At 43.0% G+C, this 26523-nt stretch overlaps 1 protein-coding gene across 1 annotated transcript in view; it reads left to right on the forward strand.

Annotated features, from left to right (window-relative positions):
- The first annotated feature begins 1916 nt into the window (after positions 1 to 1916).
- The window catches only part of LOC308159383 (protein-serine O-palmitoleoyltransferase porcupine-like), a 33816-nt gene continuing 9209 nt past the window's right edge, over positions 1917 to 26523 (forward strand). The window contains exons 1-10 of the mRNA XM_080533162.1: positions 1917 to 2036; positions 2950 to 3116; positions 4262 to 4454; positions 7099 to 7142; positions 17100 to 17281; positions 18263 to 18393; positions 21228 to 21353; positions 23723 to 23823; positions 24425 to 24501; positions 24719 to 24782. Coding sequence (XP_080389288.1) covers positions 2981 to 3116; positions 4262 to 4454; positions 7099 to 7142; positions 17100 to 17281; positions 18263 to 18393; positions 21228 to 21353; positions 23723 to 23823; positions 24425 to 24501; positions 24719 to 24782 — 1054 coding nt within the window. The 5' untranslated portion in view covers positions 1917 to 2036; positions 2950 to 2980. The remainder of the gene's footprint in view (positions 2037 to 2949; positions 3117 to 4261; positions 4455 to 7098; positions 7143 to 17099; positions 17282 to 18262; positions 18394 to 21227; positions 21354 to 23722; positions 23824 to 24424; positions 24502 to 24718; positions 24783 to 26523) is intronic.

A 26523-nucleotide genomic window follows, 5' to 3' on the forward strand; every position in this document is an offset into this window, starting at 1 on the left:
CTGGAACAAACTCCCTGAAGAAATCAAACAGGCCCAAACTCCAAATATATTTCTATAAATATATGATATTTATATAAAACTAGGCTACAAACCTTCATGTTCTGCAGCAGTTACGACTGAAGCGCTAGTGCTTTTATCTATGCTTATTAAATGTTTTATCTTTTTAATTTTGTATATCTATTTTTATTACTTCTACATGTTGTTACTTATTCTCCTTTTATTGTACTTCTTTATCCTCTATGTAGTTCTTTATGCTCAATGAGTTCAATGAGTGAATGAGTGCTCTCTCTCTCTCTTTCTCTTTCCTGCTTTCCTGTGCTTTCATCTACTACTTAGACTATCAGCACCAGTACAGCCAATTAATTAATCACTCGTATTCCACTTCAAAACGTCTGTACCACTTCATGCAATGATATACTGTGTTAGGCAGTATTTTTAAGAACATTTTTGGTAGACTATTTAAGCATGTACATTACAAGCATGCCTCTCTTATTGGATGCCTTAGTCTACCTGTGGAATTGTGTAAACGAGACACGAAATGCGGTTAAAGAAGAGTCATCTCTTCAGGCTACAACGTAACTGTCGCTTCTGAGACATCTACCTGAGACATCTACTGTACTATTTCTCCTGTGTAATAATAAATAAAATATTATTGCCAATGGCTCCAGGCTTGAGCATAGATAACTTTTTCCTGCTATGACTGGTTGATAGATGATTCACTTACCTAGTCAAAGGTATTTGTAAGTCGCTTTGGAATAAGGCGTCTGCTAAATTCCAAACATTTGAATGTCAAATGTAAGATGGGATAGTGGTGGGAGAGCCATGTGAGATGGAGGGGTGGGTAAGATGGGGTAGTGGTGGGAGAGCCATGTGAGATGGAGGGGTGGGTAAGCAGAACTCTGAAGACAGAGAGGGAGAGACGAAGGGCAGCAAAATACTGTATCGGCTATGATTACATCTTACCTCTTACCTCTTACCATGGTTAGATCTTACCTCAGCAATGTTGCAGCATGTAATTCATGATTAATTCATGGTTTCCTGGACCTGGACACAGATTCAGTTTAATCATAGACTAAAACAAATTGTCTATATACATTTTCCATTGAAAGTGTGATTAGTGTTTAGTCCAGGAGTAGGCTTGATCTGTGTCTCAGAAACTGCCACTATATGCACTAGTTGCAGTACAGTTTAATCTAATCACATCTTATTTGTTGTTGTTGTTGTTGTTGTTGTTGTTTATTGTCCTGATTCTCTCTTTTTTTTCTGGACAGTGTCCTTGAGTTTGAGAAAGGCGCTGTTAAATAACATTAATAATAATAATAATAATAATAATAATAATAATATAGCACCCCATCTGCAATTAACTGCCAAAAAGACAAATATTGACAACTAACTACTTTGACATGCATTCTGCATTTCCCCATGCATGATGCAGTCTGGGTCATAGAAATAACTGCTGCTGCTGAAGACTGACCCCTGCTGCTTGTCTCATTTTGCCATTACGGATTTCACATCACAGCAAAAGTATGAACACCACATAATGTGCTTTATCCGATTAATAGATATCAATAAATAGTTACGGTAAAACAATGTCCCGTGTATCTGTGAAAACAGCACTGACCTAGTTATCGTGTATCAACACAATTTATTGATATTTATACTATTTATAGAGGACGTCCTAAGCTTTCGAAGCGTGTGTCAATCTCGCAATTTTCCAAATGACGATATTTGAACCTTGACCAGAAAGATGAGTGACATGACGAAGGGACTGATCAATCAAGACTTATTCAGCGAAAGCATCAATATTTTGGCTTTCTTTAAAATACGTTATTGCTTGTCACATGGTTGTACACTACTAAGTGGAACTGTGCTGGGTCCCGTATGTTGTATTATCAATGGCTGGAGGTGAGAGGATAGCGCAGAACCTCTCCTTAGGGTCCTGATAGGGAGGCCTACCTGGCAACATTCGCCAGCGATCCTTAGGGATTTGTAAGGAAAACTTGGCAACTTCCGGACCCTCGGCAGCATCAAGTCAGGTAAGGAAAGTTAGTCAACTGTTTTCGCTATTGAAATAACATGTTTTGACACGCCTAAGAATCGAACGGGGACTGAGTGATAAAATAATAACAACATCAAAAACATCATTTTCCGTCTTGTTGGCTCGCTAGTAGACGTTTGCCTAAACTTTAGTAGCTAGCTAGTTAGGCTATCGTTTACTAGGGATGCGTTCGTACATTCGCTGTAGAAATCTGATCAGCACTCATGGAATGCCTCTTGTCCAATCAAATTACTTGGTCCCTTTATGACGTTGAACCTAGTGTGTGCTCCGGCGCTCTCAGAACGAATTTACGAACGCAGCCTAGTTCTGGAGCTAGCTAGCTACTGTCCCAAAACGGTCCCTACTCGCTAACCAGGTGGAAAACCACACAATCTCGGGTATTGAGGACGAGTTACAACGTCTCCATTGAAAGCACTATTTGCTAGGTTATATACTTTTCCATCTAAGCGATCTTGCCTTTGTTTGACCCAACAGCCCTACAACCACATAGTCTGTTTAACTGTCTCTTGTCCTTCTAGTTGATCTGTTTAACTGTCTCTTGTCCTTCTAGTTGATGTGTTTAACTGTCTCTTGTCCTCCTAGTTGATCTGTTTAATTGTCTCTTGTCCTCCTAGTTGATCTGTTTAACTGTCTCTTGTCCTTCTAGTTGATCTGTTTAACTGTCTCTTGTCCTTCTAGTTGATCTGTTTAACTGTCTCTTGTCCTCCTAGTTGATCTGTTTAACTGTCTCTTGTCCTCCTAGTTGATCTGTTTAACTGTCTCTTGTCCTCCTAGTTGATCTGTTCTTCTAGTTCTAACGCTTCTTCACACATGATTCATGGGGGACATGAAAGAGAAGTATGAAAGTGCTGCAGATTCCAGTCCTGGTGGGTTCTGCTCTCCCTCCTCAGCTGGCTGGCAGTGGTGGAGTGAGGCCCGTCCATGGCAGAGTTTGACAGGCTGGAGTTCCTCCAGCAGCTGGCAGAGAGCTGTGTCCTGCCCACGATGCAGCAGGGAGTGGGCCAGGTGTGGCAGCTGCTGGGCCTCTGCCTGCTCTGCAGACTCCTCTGTAGGCAAGGTGACTGGCACATCACAACATAAATTCCCCAATTTTGAACTTTGACGATATTATAGGCCTATATCATGATATGTGTATTTTTTCCCCTAGAACTAGTTTGTTTTATGAACAGTGCCAAGAATGAATTTAAGTTAGTTCATGACAAAGATCCAGAGTAAAGACCAAGTACATGAATGCCAGGGTGTCAACTGCGGGCTGTCTCCATATCTTTTGCTTATTCCAGATCATATTATTATAACCAAATCTATAAGGAACCTTTACTTCATTGCTGTTTATGTTTCCATAGCTGGAAACTTACCAGGCCAAGTATGACTATACCAAGTGGTGTCATGATAACTCAATTATGGCACACTTTAGTCACCTGTTCACTGCCATAACATCTGGTTGTAAATGAACGACACTTCCAAGATACATGGGAGAGAGATGGAGTGTCCTCTGAATTAGCCTAACACAAATAAGATGTTTTTAGAATGTTCACATGACACATGCAGTGGCTATAGAAAGTCAACACACCCCTTCACTTTTTCACATTTTGTTGTGTTATAGACTCAATTTAAAATTGATTAAATAACAAAAAAAACCATACACACACAATACACCAGAATTACGAAGTGAAAACAGGTTCTTAGAGATTTTTTATTAAAATTGAACAGAAATACCTAATGTGCATACGTCTTCACACCCTTTGCTATGACACTCTGAACATTAGCTAAAATGCAAACATTTCATCAACAAATCACTCAATAAGTTGAATTGAGTCCATCTTAATGCAAGGATAATAGTTCATGTCATTTTGGAATCAATATCTTTGTTTTTATAGGGTCTCTGATTTCCATAGGAATCAATTACACACTTTTGCAGACATGTCTAAAAACGTTTCACTTTGTCATTATGGGGTATTGTGTGTGGATTGATGCATCTTAAAAACTAATGTTAGCAGCCCTGCTATTGTTTCCCAGTATATAAAATACGGCCCAGTCCTTGTTTTTACACAGGCTGCAGACAGGAATGGATGCCAAGTGAACCGTCTGGCTCCTTTCTTTGTTGAATTAGTCATTGATGTTGTGTATCTTGTCCCATTATACAGTGTGATAGTACCACTGCACTGTCCCTTGAGAGTTGATCTCTCTTATTCTTTTCCCCAGATGTCTCATCCCTTGTGAAGCACCTTGGTTCTGCCGCGGGGGGCCTGTACGCCCTCTACCTGTTTTTTGAGGAACACATGCTGTGGGTGCTGCTGCTCAGCCTGCTCTGCTACCTCGTCCTGTTCCTCAACCGCTCCTCCAGCAGCCAAGGCATCGTCCTCACAGGGACCATCCTCATCTATCTACTCATGGGGTAATACATCAGTACACAACTGTGTAGCAGCCACCAAGGAAATGCTCTGTGTCCAAATGTAGTATTCTTGTAGACTTGTAGATGACCAATATCAATATTAGTAGTTTTTTTTTGCAATTGTATTTCCCCTACTTTTTCTGAGAGCTATTCTGCTTAATTGCTATTTTAGTTCCTGGAGTAAGTCAAAAATATCTATGCGTAGCAAGAATGCATGTTTTGTACTTGCAATTGAGTGTCTATTTGTTACACACTGTAAACACTGTTGTTTTGTATAGTGCAGTCAATCATACCATTTAGTGTAAATATAATTATGTTTCTGACTTTAAAGATTAAATTGAATTAGCACCCTCTGCTTGCAAAAAGTGCCCGTATACAGTGCCCTGCGTAAGTATTTGGAGAGTACTTTTTTTGGGGGGGGGGGGATTTGAAATAAGTTATTAATATTTAATATAAGATACAGATTGTCAGCTTTCATTTGAGGGCATATGTAAAAATATTAGTTTCACAATTTACACAATGTAACACTTTTTATACGTAGTCCCCCTATTTCAGGGCACCAAATAAATATATTTGGACAGATTAATATTACGTCCAAATTAAGCACTCTTGTATTAGGTTGCATCATTTGCATGCAATGACTGCATGAAGCCTGTGACCCATTGACCCACCAGATCTCATCTGGTGATGCTCTGCCAGGCCTGTACTGCAGCCATCTTTAGTTTTTAGGTATTTTTGCCTCAAACTCTCATCTTCAGCAAATTCAATGCATGTTCAATTGGATTTAAATCTACAGATTGACTTGGCCAGTCAAGAACTTTTCACTTTTTGGCACTGAAAAAGTTACTTGCTATTGCAGTATGTTTGGGGTCAATGTCTTGCTGTACGATGAAGTGCCGTCCAATGAGTTTGGAGGCCTTTTTTCTGTGCTTGAGCTGACAGGATGTTTCTGTACACTTCAGAATTCATTCTGCTGCAGCCTTCAACAGTTACATCATACACAAAGTCCAGTTACCCAGCTACGGTGTTAGCCAGCTACAGAGTTAGCCAGCTACGGTGTTAGCAAGCTACAGTGTTAGTCAGCTACAGTGTTAGTCAGCTACGGTGTTAGTCAGCTACGGTGTTAGCAAGCTACAGAGTTAGTCAGCTACGGTGTTAGTCAGCTACGGTGTTAGTCAGCTACGGTGTTAGCCAGCTACAGTGTTAGCCAGCTACGGTGTTAGCCAGCTACGGTGTTAGTCAGCTACGGTGTTAGTCAGCTACGGTGTTAGCCAGCTACGGTGTTAGCCAGCTACGGTGTTAGTCAGCTACGGTGTTAGTCAGCTACAGAGTTAGCCAGCTACAGAGTTAGCCAGCTACAGAGTTAGCCAGCTACAGTGTTAGCCAGCTACAGAGTTAGCCAGCTACGGTGTTAGTCAGCTACGGTGTTAATCAGCTACAGAGTTAGCCAGCTACAGTGTTAGTCAGCTACAGTGTTAGCCAGCTACGGTGTTAGTCAGCTACAGTGTTAGTCAGCTACAGTGTTAGTCAGCTACGGTGTTAGCCAGCTACAGTGTTAGCAAGCTACAGAGTTAGCCAGCTACAGTGTTAGCCAGCTACAGTGTTAGTCAGCTACAGAGTTAGTCAGCTACAGTGTTAGTCAGCTACAGTGTTAGTCAGCTACAGTGTTAGTCAGCTACAGTGTTAGCCAGCTACAGTGTTAGTCAGCTACGGTGTTAGCCAGCTACAGAGTTAGTCAGCTACAGTGTTAGCCAGCTACAGTGTTAGCCAGCTACAGTGTTAGTCAGCTACAGTGTTAGTCAGCTACGGTGTTAGCCAGCTACAGAGTTAGTCAGCTACAGTGTTAGCCAGCTACAGTGTTAGCCAGCTACAGTGTTAGTCAGCTACAGTGTTAGTCAGCTACAGTGTTAGTCAGCTACAGTGTTAGTCAGCTATGGTGTTAGCCAGCTACAGAGTTAGTCAGCTACAGTGGCAGCTGTACAGCACATGCTACATGCCACATGCTACATGCTAACACCCATTTCATCATGTTTCACAGATGAGGTGTTATGCTGTGCATCTTGGGCATTTATTTTTATTTTATTTTTTTCTCCATACTTTCTTCTTGCCTTCACTCTGGTACATGAGAATCTTTCTGTCCACAGGACCTTTTTGAGAACACGGCAGAACACAGCTCTTTTGGGTACTTTCTAATCTAGACAATTGTAATCCTGAAGTCTTCTGCAGATGGTAGTCTCCAAAGGCAAACGCAAAGTCTAGAATCAAGACTAAGACATTGGCAACTCTCTTGCCTTCACAAATGACAAAACACACCTGACTAATCAGAAACGCCTATCAAACTAATTGTCCAAATACTTTTGGTGCTCTGAAATATAGGGGGACTATGTATAAAACATGTTGTTGTTTCTATATGGTGAAACCAATACAAATACCCTCAAATAATAGCTGACAATCTGTACTTAAACCTTAACCAAAAGTAATTGTTTTGATCTCAAATCCAAATGTTTGGAGTATTGAGCCAAAAGAAGAAAACTGCTTCAATGTTCAAAATACTTACGCAGGGCTAAATTTTGGTATGTACAATTGTCTCTGTGTTACATTGATGATAGTACCGTCCTTCACTGAATTGTTGTTATCTATTTTTTAGAGAGCTGCATTTGATTGACACAGTAACCTGGCATAAATTGAGAGGTAAATATACATTTAAAGTGACCGTCCACCCATATTGCAAAGTCACATAGTCCTTACCCTGAACCAGTTAGTGGCTATTGACGGCGACCACACTGGCCAGATACAAAAAACATATCTAATGTTTTAACTGTCCTTGTCCATAGACTCAGGGTAAGGAACCAAATATTTGATTTTGAAATTAGGGTGAGCTATCCCTTTTTCATGTTGATATTTTTGGCCATATTATGCTAAATGCACAATAGCTGTTGTCATGCCAACGCGGTGTCTGGCAAACATTGATTTAACACAAGTCCTGAAGCTGAGTGCCAACGTTTGGTGCTTAATAGCTGTATGAACCTTTCACTGGCCAGGGATCTTTTAACTATCACATTTATATGAGGTTCTGCCCCAATATGCCGGTCCAATCCACATTCACCAACAATGGGTTTGTTTTGGAACTGATTCCACATGTGAAATTGCCAAATTAGGCAGGCTGTAGGTACCAGGGCTGTAGGTACCAGGGCTGTAGGTACTAGGGCTGTAAGTACCAGGGCTGTAGGTGGCAGGGCTGTAGGTACCAGGGCTGTAGGTGGCAGGGCTGTAGGTACCAGGGCTGTAGGTACCAGGGCTGTAGGTACCAGGGCTGTAGGTACCAGGGCTGTAGGTACCAGGGCTGTAGGTACCAGGGCTGTAGCTGGCAGGGCTGTAGCTGGCAGGGCTGTAAGGTGGCAGGGCTGTAAGGTGTAGGTGGCAGGGCTGTAGGTACCAGGGCTGTAGGTACCAGGGCTGTAGGTAGCAGGGCTGTAGGTACCAGGGCTGTAGGTGGCAGGGCTGTAGGTGGCAGGGCTGTAGGTACCAAGGCTGTAGGTGGCAGGGCTGTATGGTGGCAGGGCTGTAGGTACCAGGGCTGTAGGAGGCAGGGCTGTATGGTGGCGGGGCTGTAATCGCGGTGTTTCAGCACCGACCCAAGCTTCCACCAACCGATCACCTCTCAGGACACTCGTAGGGCTTTCACACCGGCAAAGAACCGTGCCGGTTCGCGTTCGCGTTCGGAAACCTCTGAACCTTGGTGCTGTCTGGCGAACGAGCCCGCGTTCATACCAGTGTAACCTGAACCATCCGCGTCATCAACGCTGGGTGATGAAGGGGCGGGATAAACAAAACAATTCACAACTAGATGGCAGCTACTTCACTGGAAAAGAGGATAATATCTTCCACTACTACAGTATCTGAAATAAACACAATTTTCTGTGAAACAAAACAAAAGACACTTTCTATATGCGTTCTTTTACTAATCAGCTGCTCCATTACTGGAATAGAAATGGCTTACGAAATTCGCGTTTGCGCATGTCCGCGCGCGTGTGCGTGTGTGTGTTTGCTGAGCATGTGAGGAAGATAGAGAGAATAATGACACTTTTTTTTTTGTAATCAATTATTTATTGCAAAACAGTACACATGAAAAACTCACATTAATACACCAAACAAAATAAGTGTCTGCCCTGATTCCCCTCCCCCCCTCCCACACTATAAACACATGAGTAACCCCCCCCCCCCCCCCCCCCATGGCGATAACATCCCTTCCACCACCCCCCCCCCCCCCCCCCATAGTTCTTCATTACACTATATTTGGTATATCATACAATCATAATAATACAACAATTACAGGTTAACTTCACATACAACACAGCCTACAACACAGTCACTCCATCAACTCTTTTATCCTATGTATTGCAGAGGTCCATGTTTGAATTGTCCTTTCTTTAGCTCCATGTATTCTGGCTATAGATTGTTCCATGTATAGTATGTCCAGGAAAGACAGCAGCCATTGTTTACGCGTAAGAGTATGTGGAGGATTCCATCGTAATGCTAACATCTTTTTGGCTGCGGTAAGACCAGCAACTAAAACACGAAACATGGAAGCTGACAGATCTAACGATGAAGTATCATTCAAGATCAATAATCTCGGACAACAAGGTATATGGATCCCCAATAGATTAGATAAAGTGGAAGATATTAGTTTCCAAAATGCCGCCACCCCAGGACATTCCCAGTACATGTGTAAAAAGGAGCCCACATGACCGAGTGAACACAGATCACACATTGAGGAGGGTATGATTTTCATGAGGTGGCGTCTTCTCGGAGTGAGGTATAACCTGTGTAAGAAGTTAAAGTGAATAAGCTTATGATTAGGATTTTTAGATGTGATATCCAGATTGTCCCAAACAGTCATCCAATCAATATCCCCATCAGAAAAATCAAGGTCTCTCTCCCATACCTGGTGAACAGCAAGAGGTTTACAGGAAGCTTCTAGTAAATTAGTGTATAATTTAGAGACTAAACCCCTTGTCTGTACTCCCACATCTAACATCGTGTGAAGCTCATGGGTATATAGAGATTGTCCCCAGGGAACACCATATGCACGCATGGAAGATCTAAGTTGCAGGTAAAGAAAAAATGAGAACCCTGGTAAATTGTAGGTCATACGCAGATCATTAAACATTCTAAGACCCTCATCATTAGAAATGTCAGAAAGAACATGTATACCTTTATCACTCCATTGGGGATATGAAAAGGGAACTTTTCCGGTTAGAAGAGCGAAATTGTGGAAGATAGGAGTATGGGTGTGCCACTTTAACTGAGAGTGAGTTGCCTTCTCGACAGCCAGCCATACTGATAAAAGAGAGGACATTATAGGGCCCAGCTTAGATTTGGATTGTTTAGTAGATAGACTTGAGTACACTAAGTCCTGTAAGCGGTGAGGGGAAGCCAAATTTTCCTCTATCGCTCGCCATGAAACCGATGCATTACAATCTAACCAGGTTGATAAAGGGCGCAGCACATACGCCCAAAAATACATTTTAAAATTGGGGACAGCTAGACCTCCATCCTGTCTGCTGCGCTGTAGAGTGGATAGTTTTAAGCGAGGGCGCTTGCCTTTCCAAATAAATTTTGATATAAGACTATGGATCTTGTCCCAGTAACCCTTGGGAGGTGAGATTGGCAACATATTGGAATAAAAATTTACCCTGGGAAGCACATCCATTTTGACAATGGAGACACGTGCTTGTAGGGAGTGTGGATGAAGTGACCATCTATTCATGTCTGCCTCCACTCTGCTTAAGATGCCTTGGAAGTTTTTGGTTACAACTGAATACAGAGAGGGAAAGATATCTACCCCAAGGTATTTAAAAGACTTAATGACTGGAATGTGAGATGGTAGGGTAGATGGATCAAGAGAAGTACTGAGAGGCATTAATGAAGACTTGGACCAATTGATCTTGTAGCCTGACAGAGTGCCAAACTCCTCAAAAGTGTCCAACACTCTGGGAATGGATGCTGGAGCCTTATCCATATATAACAGAATATCGTCGGCGAATAATGAAATGTGGTGTGATGTATTACAAAACTTGATAGAGGAGATAAGAGGGTGTTGCCGAATCTTTTGAGCTAATGGCTCGAGTGAGAGACAGAATAGGATTGGCGAGAGCGGACATCCCTGCCTAGAGCCCCTTGAAATTTTAAAAGAAGGTGAAATTATATTTCCTGTAGAGACCATAGCTGAGGGGTTTGAATACAAAACTTTGATCAATTTAGTGAAGTCTGAACCTAAGCCAAATTTGTCTAGTACCAGCCACAGATAGTCCCATTCCAGCCTGTCAAAAGCTTTTTCAGCGTCTAATGATAGGACTGCACATGGAGACTTAATATCCTGAGAGAAGTGGAGTACATGGAGCAATCTACGAATATTGTCCGCAGCTTGGCGAGTTTTTATGAAGCCTGTTTGGTCATGATGAACGAGTTTGGTCATATGCACGTCAAGTCTAGAGGCCAGCACCTTGGCATAAATCTTTACATCGGCATTCAATATTGATAATGCTCTGTAGCTGCTACAGAGGGTGGGGTCCTTGTTAGGTTTTAGAAGGAGAGATAGAATGGCAGAGTTGGTGTCCCTATTGAAACACCCTTTCTCAACAGAAGTAGTAATCATGTCTAACATGAATTGGCCTAACACATCCCAGAAGGTAAGGTAGAATTCAGGAGGGATGCCATCCCAACCCGGCGATTTACCCTTCTTCATCTTTTGAATAGCGTTTATCAGTTCCTCCAGGGATATTGGAGTCTGCAGCTGGTCAGATTCGTCCTTATTCAGGGAGGGAAGATCTAGGCTCTGCAAAAAACGTTTTACAATTGTCCCTGTCTAGAATGACCTCGGAAGAATATAGCTTACAATAGAAGTTACGGAATTCAGAGTTAATTGCTTTGGGGTCGGAGATGGTATCATGAGAATCACTAGGCTTGATAGTTGATATGGTTGAGAACTTTTCGTCGTGTTTCAGTCTAAGGGCTAGGAGGTGGCTAGGTCTGGGGCCGTTAAAATAATAATTTCGTCTAGTCTTATGGATTAAGAATTCAGCTCGTCGTCTAAGAAGAGAGTTAAGTCCTAATTTGGTAATACGGATATTCCGGTCCCTAGTTTCAGAGAAAGATATCTGCTGCTGTTTTTCCAGTGTTGCAAGATCGGATTCCATCTCATCAATTCTGCCCAACCGAGTCTTGTTAAGGTGGGATGAAAAAGATATTGAAACGTTCCTGATACACCCTTTCAACGCATACCAAAAGATACGTGGGTCATCAACACTACCAACATTCTCAGATACAAATTTATCAAGCTCGCTCCTAAAATAAGTACAATAATCAATATTTTTCAGAAGGGATGTATTGAAGCGCCAGCGTGATGCTTTAGTTGGTGTATTAGCTAAAGTCAATTTGACCATAATGACACAGTGATCAGAAAGTGGACAAGGAAACATTAATGCATCATGTAATTCAGAAATGGATGGAGAAATGAAAATGTAATCTATACGCGAGTATGTTTTATGTCTGTTGGAAAAGAAGCTGTATTGTTTAACCGAGGGGTTAATAACTCTGAATGTGTCCAGGAGGTTAAAGTCTGATATAAAACGTGACAGAAAGGCCGATGCTGAATTTTGGGAGTGAGAATGTTGGTCCTGAGGATGTGAGCGATCTAAGGCAGGGTCCAGGGTCGCATTCATGTCCCCACCCATGATCAAAGAATAGTCCTGTAACTCTGACATTATCACTGACAGTTGTTGGAAAAACTCTTTGTCAAAAGGGTTGGGGGCATAAACAGACAAGAACGCCAGCTTTCGCCCAGCAATAATGGTTTTGATCAGTGAGACCCGCCCATCAGCACTGCCAGACTTCTCCAGAACATTTATAGATAGGGAGCGTTTTGTTACAATAAGAGAACCACGGGATTTGGAATTATATGAAGCCGACGCTGCTATACAGTAGTGTCTGTTAGCAAAACGACGTACATCAGCTGCTTTAAGATGTGACTCCTGTACAAATGCTATATCAACCTTCTTCCTATAGAGGTAATCTAGACATGCCGCACGTTTGATCGGGCCATTTAAACCATTCACATTCCAGCTGGCTATTTGAAGAGTTGTCATACTAGATGAGAGTTGGGCTGTGTAGAAAGAGGGGCAACAGTAGGAATTACCCACTCCCTAGAAATGAACAACAGGAGTAGACCTGTGGGTCTGGTAAACAAAGACAGTACATTGTAATGAACAAGAAGAACTATAACACCCCCCACCCATATCGCCAAAATACCCAGAAATGCCACCAAATAACGTGTGACAAGAAAAATAATAATAAAAATAAACAAACATATTCCCCATATCCCCAAAAAACATTAGACACCTGACGATGAGAACGGGGGCTATAAACACAGTCACCTAGCCCGTTCCCTTAACCAAAACAGTTGCCTACATAGGCAGTATTGGGTAACTATCCCATAAAAAGAAAAAACGATATTATTCTGATGCATAATTTTCTATGATAGACTTAATAATTGCTGTATTTTCGGTCCGCTCAGTGGTTTAACACCAACCATCCAACCTGTACTCCTGCGTGTGCGAGAACGATCACCAAATTGCGTTCAGTCCCCAGCCTCCAATGGCTTCTGTGCGTTGAGGAAGTCCTCTGCTTCGGCATGCGAGTCGAAGACACGCTGATGGGAACCGTGGATCACTTTAAGCCTGGCCGGATAAAGGAGGAAAGATTGGAACCCTCGCCTCTTCGCGATGTCCATGGCAGTAGAGAAGAGTCGGCGCCGAGCGATGGTGTGTTGGCTGTAGTCAGCGGAGAAGCGGATGCTCCTCTCACCGAGGTTGAGCGGTGTCAGCCGGGCAGCTTTGAGGATTCTGTCGCGGTCTGTGAATCGTAACATCTTGCAAATGAGGGTCCGTGAGCCATTGGCATTGGCATTACGGGGAAGAGGGAGACGATGTGCCCTCATGACTTCTAACGCCTCTCCGCTCAAGTTGGGGAACCATTTGGGAAGATTGGAGGAGATGTATTGGACCGCGTTGGAACCCTCGTTTCCCTCAGGTATTCCCATAATGCGTATGTTGTCACGTCGGCTACGGTCCTCTAAATCAGCTAGCTTAGTTTCGAGGTTAGCCTTGTTATCAAATGTAGTTTCCTCAGCTTTCTCCATCTTTTTGCGAAGTTCAGGGCATTCACCGCGGAGTTTCTGCACGTCTTTTGTACAGTTAGCTAGGTCGTTCTTGATTGCATAAAGTTTGCCGTTCATACCAGAGAATTGGTTTTCAATGAAAAGACGTTGGTCCGCCATAGCCTTACTCAGCATGTTCGCTAGCTCGTTTGTCTCCACTTCGTCTTGAGAAGATTCTGGGTCAGGAGAGGATGCCTTGGACTTTCTTGTGTGCGGCATTTTGAGCTATGAGTTGTTAAATAACATTTACTGTATCAGAATTATTAAATAAAAGTTTACTATGAGTAGTTTCAAAAGAAATAAGGGAAATAGGGCAGGAGCGAGCGCGCTACGCAGCCATCTCTTCTGCACGTGACTCGAGAATAATGACACTTTTGATATTGTTTTTGATCACTAATGATTAGATTTAGATTAGATTACATTTTGTCTACTTCCTCCTTGCTGGTCTCTGCAGCCTAGAATAGGACACACCCACTGACGACGTGACTGTTCTACGTTTTGGTTCGCGCTTGAGAACCACTATTTTTTGGTGCCCGCTGCGAACTAACTTTTCAGGTTCCGAACCAATTGAGCTTCGGTCTGAACGCGCCGGCCGGTTCCAGACTTGGTTCGCGAACGCGAACCGGCACGGTTCTTTGCCGGTGTGAAAGCCCTATCAGTGACTCGGATAAGGAAACAGCACTTGACTCGGTGGTCAAATGGACGTCAGCCTGCCTGCAAAACAACAACTGTCCCAGAATGGACCCTCACACTCTAGGAACTACGTCCTAAGAGGAACCCAAACTGAGGACTGAGTGTGATCGCGTTGGAGCCGTAACATCCAACCCATAAAATCTAGCGAATGTGTGGGGCGAAGCCCAGCACGCCGCCGCACACACCTCCTGAATAGACACCCCTTTAAAGAGTGCCCAGGAGGTCGCTAAACCTCTAGTAGAGTGCGCAGGTAAGCCCGCGGGGGGCTGTAGACCCTTACTAGAGTAAGCCAAGGCAATTGGAGCCTGTAGCCCCTTTGTAGTGTCCTCAACACCCAGTCTGACTGCGTGCAGTCTGCCCATTCCCGCTGATGCGTGGAAAGCGGCCTGACTGGCCACATCGTCACATGCAAGTTGTTGGCGCCCCCTAGTTGCCGGGGCGCGCAACAGCCGCTTAGCGTGCCCTCCCGCGCTGCGCATGGTCGGGCCGCTTTCTGCATCACAGCCGTGGGACGGGGTAGTCCCACGGTCTGCGTTATGGCAGAGAAAGATTTGTTTTTCAACATCTCTTTTATTTGTATGTTTTTCAACATTGTTAACAGCGCCCTTGGCACTCTGCCTGGATGCGCTTGTTGGGAAATGTTTAATACATTGTGCATTAACGTGCTTGAGAGACAAACAACTTAGCAGTATGAACTAGGGGTGGGCATCAATGATTGACGATCGATAATTGATTGATAAGGATCTTGGTCGATCACAAAATATTTTGCTCGACAATCATTAATAAATTGAGTGGCAATTAGTTTGTCCACGTTATGTGTGAGAAATGAACTTTGAATTTGCCTTCGCATTGAATTTCGCAACGCAGTACGGCATGATGCAACAAGTTACGCCGCTCATTGCAAACACTGCGCAGTGACATATACAACACGACGACGACCCCGATGAAATACCACCTGCAAACAGTACATCCGACCCTGATTGCTCCTTCGCTACCTTCTCCGCCCTCCATCACGTCTCATCTAATACGCGGGAGGTGTGATGCACAACGAGAAGAGAAAGTAACGATGGCCATCTGCAAATTAATCGAAACAGATATTCTGCCGCTCAGTTTTGTCGAGGGTAGAGGATTTCGTGCGCTCATGCAAATAGTCGAGCCAGCATATGCTATTCCATCGCAACGTTCCATAACCAGGCGCATATAAATCAAGAATAACGTTTTTTCCCACGGAAAACATGCTTGTTATTTCTGCCCTAGGCGTTGTTTTAATGAAAAAAAAGCTTATCAATTAATCGATAATTGATCGTTAATTCTTGTGATTATCGGAAAAAAAATTTTATCGTTTGCCCAGCCCTAGTATGAACAGTCTCTCAGCTTTCCTCCGGAAGGCGTGTGAACACGGACGCCGACCGTGGTTTTGCACTTTGTATTGAACATGTCCCGCTGAACGGGAGGGTACAGAGCGGTCAGTGTGGGGGTCTGACTGGACTCGCTCCCCTCCCGAGGAGAGGCTATCAGACCGCCCGCTGCTTCTTCCTTAAAGGTGCGGCGGTCGGGGGAGGGGGCGGGGACGCCTGAGGTCTGGCCCGGGGAGCCTGTTTCCTGGCCCACGGGTTTCTGGTACCTCTGGGTGCCTGAGGCGCTGCCTGCTGTCTAGCCACTCTGGGGTCTTGAAAGCAGGGGCCAGGCGAGAGACAGCCTGCACATAACTGCTGTGGCTGGGTCATGGGCGCTGCGGGCTGCGCTCTCCTCGGAAGGCACAGCTCCATACCCTCATCCTCTCTCTTTTTCTCCTCACATCTCTTCTGCATTGAGGTGACTGCTGCACCGAAGAGACCCTGCGGTACGATAGGGGTGTCGAGAATTTCTTCTCTCTCCTTCGCCGACAGGTTGGTGAGACCGAGCCAACGCGTCCTCTCCTGTAGTACCATGAGACCCATGGATTTACCCGTGGCTTGAATGGCCATCTTGTGGAGACTGAGGATGTGATTTGTTATAACGCAGATTTCTTCCCATAGGGTATTATCTGGTTTGACAATCATATCTTCCTCCAGCTCAGCCTGGTAGGCTGATAGGAGTGCGTAGGCGTTGAGAGCCCTCGCTGTCAGTGCCGCTGCTTTGTAGCACTTATCGGTAAGGCTAGCCTGCAAACAGTCCGACTTGGAGGGTAGGGATGAGGCAGACGAAGATATGGGGGTCTTCGGGTGCAGGCGGCGCGCCACCACCGGCTCGACCGGTGGGATGTGGCGGTGGCCGAGGGATGGCCCAGATGACGCTTGTGTCAGGAGGGACGGGGACCCTCCGCCTATATAAGGCTTACACACGGCGTCTGTCGTCATTCAAAAACCTCTTCTCGCTGGGCTCAATGGGCTGGCGCAGTGTAATTCAGCTTCTGATGAGGACACGCATAGTCCCATAGTGAGATACAAAACGAATACTATGAAAGAGAACTGCAAAATCGCTTTATATTAGCTTATCCTGAAGTGATATTGAAAATGTAAGGATACTGGGTGGTAGAACGCACATATCTAGGAAAAGTAATGAAAGGAGGGTCCTGAAATTTGATCGAGTGCAAAGATATAACACTTGTTTTACTTACAGGGGTCAAATGACCCCACCCATGGCTGATTAACTGTTAAAAGGGATTGTTCATCCCTGAGCACGGTATGGTGAATGATCGATCACGCCGCGGTGCGGTGCCAACGTCCCAGTGTAAAGCTGTCGTCCGCTCCTCTAAGGTTCTCAGATGGTGGTGGCCATGAAGTGCATTTCTCTGGCGTTCGACACGGACAGAGGCGTCGTGCCGGCGTTGCCCTCCCCCCCGGCGTTCCTGGGCTACGTCCTCTTCCCGGGCACGGTGGTCTTCGGGCCCTGGATCAGTTTCTCCAGCTACAAGCAGGCCATCAAGAGCTGCGCGTTGGTAAGGTTCACACAGCCCCCCCCCCCAAAAAAAAAAAAAAACACTGTCTGTGGTGTTTGGTGTTCTCACTCGTTCTCCCCCTGGGTAAAGTCAAGTGTAATAGATAGGTAGACGGATAGATCATTGTGACATGTTCTGTCGGGATCCGATGTAATGATCAGACTTTTCTTTCGGATAAATGTAAATACATTTCCATGTCGTTGAAAAATCGACGACACACTCGCTAGTCAACTAACACTGCTAACAATGTAAAGTAGTGTTATAGTTAACTAGGTAGCAGTGGGGATTACTCACCCAATCATTAACGTTGCAGTATTTCGGCTTGACTAGAGAGTTTGTGTTGTGATTCTCAACAACGTTGAAGTGTAGTTTCGCGTTTCAAGAGAAAAGTCTATTTTTTTAATTTATTTTTTATTACGTTTAATATTACACAACAGGACATCAGAACAACTAGTGTCCATGGGGAAGATTATTGTCCCAAGTAATAGTAGAAAACGAGTTTTGCACTTACCTATATGTAGTACATTGTCCATAAACAATAACATAGCAATTGTTAATAACATTTTTTTTTTTTTTTTTTTAAACAAACAAAAAACAAAAACACAAACAAAAGAAAAGAAAAGAAGAAAAAAAACAACAACAAAAAAACAGGCCATGTCACATATCAGAAATAAACAAACACCAAAAGTCTGAACATTTTGATTGGTTGCCGACATGCGGACCAAATGATCAGACTGTGTCACAATGAAGCTTCGGTATGATACGTAACGTAGGCGTGTGGAGGAACGACAGCGGCCGTAGCGCTTCATTTGCGTTCGACCCTCGGCGCACCTCCTCGATCGCTTCAAGGCTTGTATACGAGCAATTTCTCTCTCTTTATACTTTGGGCTAAAATTTAACAAGGTCCACTCTGAAATAAGTATGCCGGTGTTTGGTGTTTACGTACCTTTCTTGAACAGGATTTATTCTCTTCCTTTTTAGAGTTGGTCCTGGTTCCAGAAGGTGTCTGTCAGCTGGGTGAAGTGTCAGGTGTGCTTGGTGATCTCCAACTGCATCGCTCCGTACCTGTTCCCCTACTTCATTCCGGTCTACGGGAGCCGACCGGTGCTCTTGTGAGTCTACTCCACTCATTTACATTTCTACATTTTTGGCATTTAGCAGACACCTTATTCCAAAGTGACTTACAATCGATACATTTGACTAAGCAAGTCAATCATCAATTCACCAGTAATAGCAGGAAGAGTGATCTAGCTCAGGGGCCACTGGCAGTCGTCATGAAAAAGTCTCTCTGAAAAAGAGACAGTACAAGGGGGACACTTAAGAGACAGTACAAGGGGGACAGATTTATTGTCCTTTGAAAATTACTCAGTACACAGCTGTTAATGTCTAAACAGCTGGCAACAAAAGTGAGTACACCCCATAGTGAAAAAAGTCATCTATGCTCAGGCCTGGGGCAGATGTCTCAGGAGGGACAGTACAGGGGGGTAGTAGATATCTCAGGAGGGACAGTGCAGGGGGGTAGTAGATATCTCAGGAGGGACAGTGCAGGGGGGTAGTAGATATCTCAGGAGGGACAGTACAGGGGGTAGTAGATGTCTCAGGAGGGACAGTACAGGGGGGTAGTAGATGTCTCAGGAGGGACAGTGCAGGGGGGTAGTAGATATCTCAGGAGGGACAGTACAGGGGGTAGTAGATGTCTCAGGAGGGACAGTACAGGGGGGTAGTAGATGTCTCAGGCGGGACAGTACAGGGGAGTAGTAGATGTCTCAGGAGGGACCGTACAGGGGGGTAGTAGATGTCTCAAGAGAGACAGTACAGGGGGGGTAGTAGATGTCTCAGGAGGGACAGTACAGGGGGTAGTAGATGTCTCAGGAGGGACAGTACAGGGGGTAGTAGATGTCTCAGGAGGGACAGTACAGGGGGTTAGTAGATGTCTCCGGAGGGACAGTACAGGGGGGTAGTAGATGTCTCAGGAGGGACAGTACAGGGGGGTAGTAGATGTCTCAGGAGGGACAGTACAGGGGTTAGTAGATGTCTCAGGAGGGACAGTACAGGGGGGGTAGTAGATGTCTCAGGAGGGACAGTACAGGGGGTAGTAGATGTCTCAGGAGGGACAGTGCAGGGGGTTAGTAGATGTCTCAGGAGGGACAGTACAGAGGGGTAGTAGATGTCTCAGGAGAGACAGTACAGGGGGGTTGTAGATGTCTCAGGAGGGACAGTACAGGGGGGTTGTAGATGTCTCAGGAGGGACACTACAGGGGGGTAGTAGATGTCTCAGGAGGGAAAGTACAGGGGGTTAGTAGATGTCCCAGGAGGGACAGTATAGGGGGGTAGTAGATGTCTCAGGAGGGACAGTACAGGGGTTATTAGATGTCTCAGGAGGGACAGTACAGGGGGGTAGTAGATGTCTCAGGATGGACAGTACAGGGGGTTAGTAGATGTCTCAGGAGGGACCCCCTCTTTACAATGCTCAAGCTGCTATTTACACACAACGACCACTAGTTGGCCGCTTGTAAATGAGCAAAATAGCTTTATATTAGCTTATCCTGAAGTGATATTGAAAATGTAAGGATACTAGGGGTGTAACGGATCACCTAACTCACGGATCGGATCGTGTCACGGATTTTGAGTCACGGATCGGATCATTTTTCGGATCAACACAAAACATATATATTTTAAAATAAAAACAACATTTTCCTTGAATTCTGTAAAAACACCACTTTTAATGTGTGAAACAAAAAAACAACATTCAAGATGTCAAAACTGATATATATATCACATATATATATAACATCTATATATAACAACATATATATATAACAACATATATATAACATCACTGCTGCAAAGTAACAGAGTACTTTTTTTGTGTGTTTACACAATCACCCAGGCTGCTTAGCGGGTGATATGACGTGATATAATTGGGACAGAGATGAGTGAATGAATGTTGTTGTCAACTCAGTACACATGCAGAGAGTGAGAATAAAGCGCACATGATTGTTTTTCTACCGGTTACATTTGAATGAATGAATGGTCTTTATTGTCATTGCTACAGTACAGGTACCAAACAACGACATTTAGGAGGGGTGGCTCCCCTGGTGTTAGGAAAGAAAAAAAGAAAAAGAAAAAAAAAAAAAAACGATTTTGCTATTGATCCGCGGTACACATGCGTTCCGAACCGTGGAGGGCGATCCGAACGGATCACGGATTATCCGTGATCCGTTACACCCCTAAAGGATACTGGGTGGTAGAACGCACATATCTAGGAAAAGTCATGAAAGGAGGGTCCTGAAATTTGATCGAGTGCAAAGATATAACACTTTGTTTTTTACTCACAGGGGTCTGATTAAGTGCTAAGGATATTGTGTGTGTGTGTGTGTGTGTGTGTGTGTGTGTGTGTGTGTGTGTGTGTGTGTGTGTGTGTGTGTGTGTGTGTGTGTGTGTGTGTGTGTGTGTGTGTGTGTGTGTGTGTGTGTGTGTGTGTGTGTGTGTGTGTGTGTGTGTGTGTGTGTGTGTGTGTGTGTGTGTGTGTGTGTGTGTGTGTGTGTGTGTGTGTGTGTGTGTGTGTGTGTGTGTGTGTGTGTGTGTGTGTGTGTGTGTGTGTGTGTGTGTGTGTGTGTGTGTGTGTGTGTGTGTGTGTGTGTGTGTGTGTGTGTGTGTGTGTGTGTGTGTGTGTGTGTGTGTGTGTGTGTGTGTGTGTGTGTGTGTGTGTGTGTGTGTGTGTGTGTGTGTGTGTGTGTGTGTGTGTGTGTGTGTGTGTGTGTGTGTGTGTGTGTGTGTGTGTGTGTGTGTGTGTGTGTGTGTGTGTGTGTGTGTGTGTGTGTGTGTGTGTGTGTGTGTGTGTGTGTGTGTGTGTGTGTGTGTGTGTGTGTGTGTGTGTGTGTGTGTGTGTGTGTGTGTGTGTGTGTGTGTGTGTGTGTGTGTGTGTGTGTGTGTGTGTGTACAGGTGGCTCTATGCCTACCAGACCGCAGTCTCCTTCCACTTCAGTAACTACTTTGTGGGCCACCTGAGTGAAAGCACCGCTGTGCTGGCTGGAGCAGGCTTCACTGAAGAGAAGGACAATGTAAAATGGTGAGGTGTGTGTGTGTGTGTGTAAAAAGAAAAGAAAGTATAGAGGTCTGTTAAGCCTCATTATGTAATAACTGCACATTATGTAATAAAATCCCAAAATGTAATAAAAAGTCACTTTCAATATGTAATAACACCGCATTATGTAATAAATTGGCTGAACGCAAAATGTAATAACGTTTGCCATATTATGTAATAAATGTATTACATATTGTGCAGGTTATTACAAAATGCGGCGGTTGCACTTTTTTGTAACACAATTGAAAAAATGGAAATGTCATATTTGACCATGAAAAGCATTTTAATTCTCCAACATAAAAAAAAATCCAGAATTGCATGTTGTGTTGAAACTAAATAGTATTTCTATCGACCACTTATATGCTGATTTGGTTGCATTCTTCTCAAGTTATGAAGCCCCCAATGGCAATTTGCTTGTTTAGGAGACATTCTGAAGACCTGATAACTCATTCCTTCAGGGGATCATATTATTGAATACAAATGTCAACTAACATTATGCAACTTTTCAAAGCATTTAAATGTACTGAGTGCGCTATGCTGTGCTTGTTACTTTTTTTAAACTTTCTTTTTAACTTTAAAAAAAATCATAGCCAGGGCTAAAAGTGGATTGAAGTTCTTGCAGGTAGCCCAACTACAATACAAATAAGTAGAGTCTGCACACTGCTAATAGACTGCTCCCAGTAGATTCATTTTGATGTTTCAGTCATACAAGACCTCCAGAAAAGGTATATAGCCTACTATACTATACTATACTATACTATACTATACTATACTATACTACCCCAACCTTCATTGCTTCATATTGTTCTCCTCCCACCCCCATGCCAGCTTCATGCATCCTGAACACACACATTCTGAATGCCGGCAGGGTGTCTGAATTAGAAACACTTGACAATGTGTATAGAAAATTATTTATTGAAATACTGTAACTTAACAAAACTTAACAAGTCTCCTTTATGAGTTTGCTCATAACTAAATAAACAAACAAACAAACAAACAAATAAACATGGAAATGTGCAAAATCTGTCAACTATTCTTAGACATACCGGTAGTTGTTGCATACAGTAATGGTTTGAGAATTTATTTTTAAACTTAATGTTAGTTACTTGGCCTATAGAAAACTCAAAATGATAGCATTTTAAAATATTTAAAAGTATTCACATACCTTTCAACATGTTGCCTTTTATCAAGTGACAACTGACCAGTAGATAAGCCTACCAAAGGTTTTCTATGAAGGAAAACCCAAAAAAAAGTCAGCAATTGAATTTGCACATGAACGCAGAACAAGTAGATGTTAAACAGAGTGCAGAAAAACGTGTTTTGTTTTCAGTCTATTTCTGCAAAAACTGCACTTTATGGATGTTTAAACTCGACGAAAGTTGACATTACTTCCCGAGGCGGACAAGAAAGGATGCATCCTAGCGCATTTCCTGATTGGCCGGTTACGATGTCAACTACGAGACGGGTCGCTAATTGACTCTCGCACGCAATCGCCAACCCTTACCATACGACTCCAAAAACGATACGTAAACACCCTGCCAGCGTTATCGTCTCGTCACAGTCTCAGATCACAAATTCGGCAGTCGTGAGAGTAACAAGCACCGCAGTGCACTCATTAAATGCTTAACTTGAGAAGAAGGCAACCAAATCAGCATATAAGTGGTCGATAGAAATACTATTTAGTTTCAACACAACATGCAATTCTGGATTTTTTTTTATGTTGGAGAATTAAAATGCTTTTCATGGTCAATTATATTTATTACATTTCCATTTTTTCAATTGTGTTAAAAAAAAGTGCAACCGCCGCATTTTGTAATAACCTGCACAATATGTAATACATTTATTACATAATAAGGCAAACGTTATTACATTTTGCGTTCAGCCAATTTATTACATAATGTGCAGGTTATTACATAATGCGGTGTTATTACATATTGAAAGTGACTTTTTATTACATTTTGGGATTTTATTACATAATGTGCAGTTATTACATAATGAGGCTTAACAAGGTCTAATACATTTTTAGATTACTACATCTAAATCTAAGTGTCTTTGTAGGACAATCTACTCTGTATACTGCAATTAGGCTACACCTATAATAATTTCGGGCGGCGAACAAGCAACGCCAGCGTCCTCTCTCAATCTGCATTTTTTGGAAAGCTCAAATTTGTATCAAGGTTATATGAAAGTCCTTGGTTATAATTTTTAGATCTCTAAATCTAAGTGCCTTTGTAGGACAATTTACTCTGTATACTGCAATTACATGTGCGTAATGTGCTAAGGTTATTGAAAATCTAGATTTGAATGGAAATAATGGGTGTCTCTCTCTGTGTTTGTGTGTTGTGGTGTCATAGGGACCTGAAGGTCACCAAGCCTCTGAGCGTGGAGATGCCCAGGTCCATGGTGCTGGTCGTGACCTCCTGGAACATCCCCATGTCCCGCTGGCTGAATACCTGTGAGTTGTCAATATGTGACTGCGACTGGTGAACTTGCAAACCACGCGCTCACTCGAAGGGGTCACAAAGTGAGAGTGAAACTTATTGTGTATATCTAGTTTTAGTTTTTTTTTCATAACACCAATTCGAAGTTTTAAAGTACCCACTCGATATAATAAACAACAGTTTAACGATCCCTAAATACTTATAATTTGTGGATTGGATTCACTGTTCTCGTTTGCTGTAGGCTACTAGTAAGTGATAATGACTTGTAAACATACTTTCATTTTAGGACGTGTTCAAAAGCAAGAACTGTGTGTTCAACTAGTTATGTGTAGTTATGTGTTTTTAGCATGTCGATGTTCTCTCAGCATGTTATTAAAATACAGTTTAGACCTTCGTAGCGACGTGTTTTGTTAGCCAATAGCTTCTAGCAGCGTTTCCCCAGTGAGCAGGCCGGTGCCTTGCATGGTAGCTTGCTGCCATTGGTGTGGGAATGTGTGTGGGAATGGGTGAATAAGAGGTCCTTGTAAAACGCTTTGGATAAAGGCGCTATATAAGTGCAGTCCATTTACCATATGAACGTCTGTCCACTGTCTCTATCCCCATTATGTCATCCAGATGTTTTCAAAAGTGCTTTAAAACTGGGCACATTCCCTGCCATCCTGCTGACTTACACAGCCAGTGCCCTGTTACATGTGAGTATGAGCCATTAGCTGTGTCTATGCAGTTGTTTATAACAGGATCATTTAGGAATGTCATCTGACAGTTCCTGTCCGGTGTCTTAATATGACTATATTAATAATTACAGGACACAACAAGGATGTAATGGATTTTTTTTCTCTTCCTGCATTATGAGCATATTGATATTTGTTCTTCTGTTATGAGCGAATTCACCATTTTGTTTTCCTCCAGGGTCTCAGTTTCCATCTCGGGGCCGTGCTGCTGTCCCTGGGCTTCATCACCTATGTGGAACACGGTACCGTCAGCTCTGCTCAGGGTGCCTCAGACACACCCATTAATCACCGCTAGCAACCATCAACCAATCAAATATGACTACCAACATTTTTTTTTGACCATATCACGTTTTTACGATTTCGGAAAGGAATAATCCAATAATCCAGTGCATCACTGTTGACAGGTTATATCATTATTATATTAGTTTAATATCACAGTTGAGTGACTAAGGCTGGGTTGCACCAACCTGGTTTAAACTAATCCTGGTTTAGAGTTAATCCAGGCTTAGTAAATCCAGGCTTAAACTAGGTTTAAAGTAGGGATGCACGATATGCATTTTTTCCAACCGATACCGATAACCGATGTTTACCCGCTTCTCGTGGCCGATAACCGATATGATAACCGATATGAGAACAGATATAATTTCACAGTTGATAACCTGTAGTTCATGCACACCTGAAGGTAAGAAAGGCTATGTAGTGAGCAAAGATTGATGATTTAATATTCCATAGTGATCTCACCAAATCTAACTTACATCACTATTGTTAACACAACAAAGAGAACACTTCTGACTCTTCAAATGTTCATTTATTTAAAAAAAGGAAATACATTTCAACATTGTTGAAAATCACATCACACTCGCTAGTCAAGCCAAACTATTGCAATGCATGGATTGGGTGAGTAATCCCCACTGCTACCTAGTTAACTATAACACTACTTTACATTGTTTCCTAGTTAACTATAACACTACTTTACATTGTTACCTAGTTAACTATAACACTACTTTACATTGTTAGCAGGCTCACAAAACAAGCTGTGTTAGTTGACTAGCGATGTGTCATTCATTTTCAACAACGCTTAGCTCGCAATTTTATTTTGAAATCGCGAAAACTAAAAAAGAAGTCAATGTCGGAATGAGCCTCTCCTTGTTGTTCAGAGAACAGATGCCAAACTACCGATTTTTGCTGTAATAATATGATTTGGCAGTAGAAAGCCATCAGTCAATAGCTTGTCTCATTCACAGAACAGCATGGGTTGCCTGCACTGTTTGATTGCGTATTTTAGAGCAGACTACAGAGATGGTGAACATTAGCACTAGCTAACATTGGCTATCTATTTACCTTAGCTTACTGTTAATTGACTGCATGGCTGTACGCAGGCGCAACATCATGAGCGCGACAACCGGAACCGGAAATATTTCCGGCTTCATATTATCGGCTCTATATCGGCAACATTTTTATAAAACCGATAAATATTGAATAACATTAATTTCCCAATATCGGGCCGATAAATATTGGCGCCGATAATATCGTGCATCCCTAGTTTAAAGTTAATCAGAGACGCGTTGCACACCATCATTTTAATCCTGGATTAGTTAAACCTGGTTTAAACCAGGATTAAACCAGGATTAATTTATTTTCTAATTTTCTAATTTATTTAATTTGCCATCTTGGATTCAGACGAAATGTAAAAGAAATATATGATGTTGGCTAGATAAATATGGCCCTAGATAAATTATAGATAGCATCTCGCACTTAAATAGCATTAAGGTTGATGCGGGCTCACTAGTCAGCTATAGCTTTTATCTTGGCATGACCATTTTATATTAAAACAGCTGCTAGCATGCTAATTTCGCTACGCAAATGTTACGAAGTGACTAGTTAACTAGCCAAACAAAGCCACGTCACATCCTCACATCAGCCAAAGTGGTGATAAATTCCATAACTGGATACTAATTTGTTTCCAGTCATAGCTGGCTAGCT

Source organism: Nansenia antarctica (genome assembly GCF_963989245.1).
Source record: "Nansenia antarctica genome assembly, chromosome: 6".
NCBI classification, from domain to species: Eukaryota; Metazoa; Chordata; class Actinopteri; order Argentiniformes; family Microstomatidae; genus Nansenia; species Nansenia antarctica.